This window comes from Vipera berus (genome assembly GCF_964194415.1).
Source record: "Vipera berus genome assembly, chromosome: Z".
Lineage (NCBI taxonomy): Eukaryota > Metazoa > Chordata > Lepidosauria > Squamata > Viperidae > Vipera > Vipera berus.
Window position 1 is genome coordinate 66,613,458 of NC_138205.1, and position 6,000 is coordinate 66,619,457.

Here is a 6,000-nt window from a genome sequence, read left to right on the forward strand (position 1 = left end):
TGTGCAATAGGAAACATAGTGTTTTTCTGTAAGAAACAAGTTATTTTATCCTATTCATAGCAGACTGAAAGAATGCTTATCTGCCTACATTTATTATGTAATCACTATTTTTTGCCAATAACCTTCCCTCTCCAAAAAAGCCATGTTTAAATTCAATTTTCTTATTTCCTAAATGTGAAAATAAAGAAATGGCAGAGAGTGTTTTAAATATTATTTTATTTTACTTTTTATCTTCTGATGACCTCTCCTGGCTAAACTGTTCATTATCTTTAAAATAAATAGTTCAGAATCTTTACTTCGTCACTTTTAAATCTTATCAGTCCATTGGTAGTTTTAGCTGTTTGCAATTATTAAAAATGGTATTCAAAATATTAAATATTAAAGCACAGCATTAAATGGTGTTGTATATTTTATTTATATGAGAACTTATATGAGATTCAAAGTTTATACATATTTACCCTAACCCTGTTCTTATAGAGAAATACTTAGTTTAGTTAATTCTGCTAAATGAAACAAACTAAAATGTTTAATGTATTCATTTATAATGCAACACTAAGAATTAATGTTCTTATGTGCGAAGTTATACATATGGACTTCAATGGCTTCTCTCAACTGTGGTTCTCCTTGCAACAGGCATACAGATATACAGGCAGATAGACATGGTTAATAATAAAATTGAGTTATATTGTATTAAATGATAAGGCTGTGTAACATTTCAAACATAATATATAAAAGATGGTTTGGGTACCTAAGCCCATGTCAGGAAGCTGCAGAAAACAGCCATGCTGTAGGGGGTGGAGGGCTGAAAGAGGCCTGTTTTAAAGATGCTATATTCATACACTGACATATCACATGCTACCTTTTCAAAATGGAATTTGAACCATTGCGTTCATCTATTAAATAGCATTAGTGGTTTGTATCATTAAGTTGCATTATGAGAATTATATGACTGATCCTACAGTGATACGGATCACACCCAATCTGTAAGCATAACATTCAGAAGATTGCTCTGAAAGTGTTCTCCCATCATGCAATTACTTAATTCATTTCTGTGCCAAAACAAGAAAACGATAAAAATCAGAAGTCAATCCAGTATATAACTTCTTGCCAAGGAACTCAAAAATCTGCAAAATAGGTTCATCCACCAAAAGATTGATAAATAAGAACATTTAGGTAGCATTACCACTTTTTAAAGCTTTTTGTTTTAAATCATTTTTACTCTTTCATGATTACTTCAAGTAAGCAAAGAGGTTTCCCTCATTTTATGTGAATTATCTATTTTTTATTGAAAAAGACCTAACCCTAGAAAAAAAATTGGACATATGCTACAGAAAAGCTGGTGCTAAGCATATTTATCAGTACATTTGGATTACAAAATTGGACACCAAATTCCAAATCTCCTTTTTGTTCAGGTTTTCTCTATGCAAATACACTTCATTTGAAGTTTGAAGAGAATCTAACTTTAGCATAAAGCAAGGGAAGTCTGAATTTTAATGCTTTTCTGTACAACTGTGTTTGACTAATTTCTAATGTTAATATTTAATTTGGTTTGATGTAGTTGTTCAAGAAAGCAGACCTGATTATACTGATTTTGTTTCTGCCTCTATTCATCTCCTTATCAGTCTGTCCCACTTCCACCTTATTAATGTAGTTACAATAATACAGCTCTGTTTGACAGGAAGCAGCCAGTAGGCAGTAGAGAAGGCAGGCAGAAAGAGGGGAAGAGGGAGGGGGAGGAGACAAACACACATTCTAGGAAACTAAAAAACAAATATGACTATATAAAACCTATTTATGTACTGTGTTTTTTAGGCTGCTGAAGAAAGAAATTTTCAGATTATTTTCTTTACAAAAATATTGTCTAACTTTTTGATTGATTTTGATCGATTTATACCTAAATCCAAATTTAGGTACCATTGAAACTAAATGTGTATGTCCATATTTGTATAAGGATGCTATGTAATATTATATACTATAAGCTACTCATATAACAATTGTGTGTGTGTGTGTGTGTGTGTGTGCATTCACATTAAAGGGTAAACTTGCACTTTAATACTTATATGTACCTGAAGAAAACTAGATTTGGATTTCAGCAAATTGGACATCAAATATTGATTCTGCAGAGCAAGGATGACAGTCTTTCTTTTCTTTCTCTTCCTTATATACAATATCACTGCATATATTAACTGGGATGAAATATTAAGAAATATATACAGAATAATCCAACAGCACTAAGCAAAAAGCCCAACATTAAATTATTTTTAAAAGAGGGAATAAATTAATTTGTCGTGAGATGGTTCATGTGTTAAGCCATGTTTTTCTTAATCTTGCATAGACTCTTTAAAAAATAACAAAAAAAAAACATTTGCACTTCTTTAACTTGTGACACAACTTACAGCATACCTCTTTTTACCAAACTTGGAATTTTATCAAATAGGTATAGATGCTATTCCTCTAATCAAGCACTAGATTACTCCAACTGGTAACTGTCATTCCTCACAAATGCACTAAGGACCAAACATCAGCAAGCAAGATTTTCTTCAAGATATGATTGAGCTCTGATATATTTTTTTCTCTTTGTGACAAAATAACAAGTAACTCTATTATAGGTAGTAGAAGGAAATATGCTGAGTCAAACACTACCAACTTTAGCTATTAAATCTTCAGTATGACTGATTATAAGAAAACAGCATACAATACTTGTGTTCCCCAAAAGCAGAATAGTCAGCACAGTGTATCACATGTATGTAGATCATTTGGAAGAGAAAGTCAAACTGCCATTCTTTGGTTGGAATGCTGTAAATAGTTCCATAAACTAGAAAAAACAGTTTTCTACAAGTGTTAAACAACAGAATATTTCACTCCTGTCAATCTGATATCAAACAACTAGCACTACAAATGTGCATCTACAGTAACCTTGTTAGGTTTTTATCTGTACATAGCTCAGTGTACTAAATCTTCTTGGGGCACCTAGGGATACCACCCGACATGAAATTTCACTGACTCACCGGATAGGTGCAAATCATAAAAGCTCTTCAGAAGCCTTACATTTTACCGATTTTGCTTAAAGAAACGAAACTTTATTCATCAGAATCAGCCGCAAATTCCCCATTATAACCTCAAGTACCCACTCTCTTCTGTCTTCACTAGCACTTTTTCAGAAATCAAACTCCAGAAAAATCCCACCAGGAATGGGAAAACAAAAATTTCAAAGAAAGACAACCAGCACCCGGCAGCTTGTTCCCTGGGTTTAACTAAATGCCGCCAATACCTCGGTTCCAGGAAAAAACGGCACCAGCTGCCCTCTCTTGCGATTTTACGAGCCTCCCTGCAGCAATTCCAAACAATCCGCATGCAAGCCTTTCACTTCTCTTACTAACCTGCCTCACCAAATACAATCACTGCCACTGCCTCAGTGTGGAAGCGCGGTACTTACGCGAGGACGGAAGGACTGTCCGGGCTCTTTCGCTGATGTTGCTCAAAATCCACAGGAAGAGAGCTGTTTTGCAGGCAACGCGAATCCCAGCCATCCTGCACCTTCAAACTGTTAGTCCCAGGTATCAGTAAGAAATATTCTGACTGCGTCTTCCTCTTCCTTCAGTCTTCTTCTACTGCTTGTCACCTTGAGGATAAATGTCACTGTCTATTCTTCCACGAAGTTCCCAAGACTTTAGCGTTATTTTTCTTTCAGAATATAGGTACGCAGACCAACAGGAACAGATATTATTTTAAAAGATGATAAGATCTTGGAAAGCAAGAGAGCAGGTTTCGGGAATCAACACTCCTCCAATCGCCGTTACCGGAACCACAGCTACTGAGTCTTTTTCTGTAAAGAGAAGGGGTGCTTCAAAAAGCTTCCCCTTGCCAGGCTGCCGCTGAATTGATCCTCGGGATTCACACGCACGCCTCAGCCAGTCAGAAAGCAGTCACGCAATCAGTTCGTGCGAGGGGCAATAGAGACGTTCCCGCCGCAGAACAGCAATCTACAGCCTCTGTCTTCCTACAGTCATTATTCGCCAACAGAAGGAAACACTGCGGTCGCCACCGCGACTAATCGTGGTAGCAGCATAATCAGTAACCTAGAGGCGGCGAGGGAGGAAAGAGAATCCTACGCGTCCCTCCTGCTCCTCTCTATCTTTTCGGCGGCTCCTCCTCTTCCGTATACTCCCTGCTCGCTGAAAGAGCCACCTCCCCAAGTCTTCTCCATTTACATACTTTTAAACCTAAAGGGGGATAAAGCAACAGCCCCAGCCTTGCGCAGTGGGCCTTGCAGGAGTCGCTAGAGCTGCTACCCTCAGCAGCAGAGCAACGCAAGTATTGCTATCCATGGTACTGAACTTGGACACAACCTTCCTGATCTTGGCAGGAGGTTTGGGTTTGCGGTTGTTGTTTCCCCCTCCCCCCCCGTTTTCAAGGGACCTAAAAAGAGGTCATCGACATTTCTCTTTCCCCTACTTCTCTTCTTCTTTGCTTCCCCTTCAGAATGAGATGGTATATGCTCCCTGTGCTCCAGCCTCCTGGGATCCAGCTATAAACGAAGCAGTCTAGCCAGCAAGTCTTCCGAGCGGTCCTAAGTACTGTACTCAAAATAGGAGCTCGGTATCATGCTTGCAAAACCAGCAGGAACATTATCGAAGGCTCCACTGTGAGTGTGGGTGTTTGTGTATATTCGTGTACTGCAGATACAAATACACATATGGAAGAAAGCAAGAAAAAAAACTGTACTAATAGGATAGGATGCAACTAGATGTTATTGTGGGTTTGATAAGAAACTGCATCCAAAAGTCATTTCTGCCTGTTTCTTTCCTCTTCCCCATACTCCGACCCCACAACAGAATTTAATGAGAGTTACTGAGCTGTATTTCTTAGGATACAATGTTTGTTGTTATATGTTATTGTTAGTTATTCGAATGTATAATTAATGCATCTCTTTTTTAAAACTAATACTTCCTACCTCATTTAGAAGGGAAAAATAAAAGTGCTGCTGCTCTTTGGAGGTAATTTCATAGATGTTTACAAGAACAATGGACAAGTCATTGTATACAATAACAATCAACAAATGCTGACGTTTTGTTTACAGGTTTAAACTTATAAACCTAAAAATCTGCTCCTCATTAGATCTGGAAACAGGATCATATCTTCTCAGGGATTATCACTCACTGTAAAATCCACTGGCCCTTCAACTGGTCATTAACCACTTCTATAACACTCTTTTAAAAAGCTGGTAGCTAATCTTAACTTTACTTTAAGTTACAACTTTATTCTCTTCCCAAAATTCTACCACCTTCAACTAAATCACTTATGAAATCTATTATTGCCACAATGAATCATTCTCCAATGTGCACATGAGGTTTTAAAAGCTTTTTCCTGTATTTTAATATGGCTCATGGGCTAATCAGCAACAATAAAGTGTTTGTTGAGCTCCAGAAAATCCTACAAAAAGTGACCAAAGAAAGGCTAGAAAACAATCAGCATTCTCAGTTCAGCAAAGCTGCCACCAGCATCTTCATCCCAATGAATTGACCCCAGCTGTCTTATCTTGTCTTATCTTCCTGTCCAATCAGACATTACTCATGAATTAAATACTCTAGAAATACTTACGAGAGGAGGCAAGAGCTGTCTGGGTTCTGCCACTGATGTTGCTGAAGATCCACAGGAACAGAGCTGCTCTGCAGCTAGCATGGAGAACCACAACCATCCTGCACCTCCAGACCTTCCCCCACCAACACACAAACACACAGTCTCAGGCGACAGTTGTGAATAAGCTCTTGCTGGGTCTTCCCCAGATGTCCCTCTGCTTACCCACTGTCACTTTTGGGATAAAAGCCAGGTACAGCTACCTATTCTATTGATTTAAACGAAGTCCCCAACACTTTGTTGTACTTTTTCTCTTGATATAAGCAAGCCTTCTTCGAGGTATCACGCCAAACGAAGTATGAAAGACTGAGATCACTTCGCGGGGAGCAGGCTTGGAGAGACGGAGTGGGATATTGGAAGAAA

The 6,000-nt window shown here is 38.0% G+C and overlaps 1 protein-coding gene across 1 annotated transcript in view; it reads right to left on the reverse strand.

Moving 5' to 3' along the window:
* CNTNAP2 (contactin associated protein 2) overlaps positions 1 to 5,698 on the reverse strand; it is a gene marked incomplete at its 5' end in the record, with an annotated part of 1,513,027 nt that extends 1,507,329 nt beyond the window's left edge. Inside the window, one exon of the mRNA XM_081344134.1 lies at positions 5,602 to 5,698. Coding sequence (XP_081200260.1) covers positions 5,602 to 5,698 — 97 coding nt within the window. The remainder of the gene's footprint in view (positions 1 to 5,601) is intronic.
* Between the last annotated feature and the right edge of the window lie 302 nt (positions 5,699 to 6,000).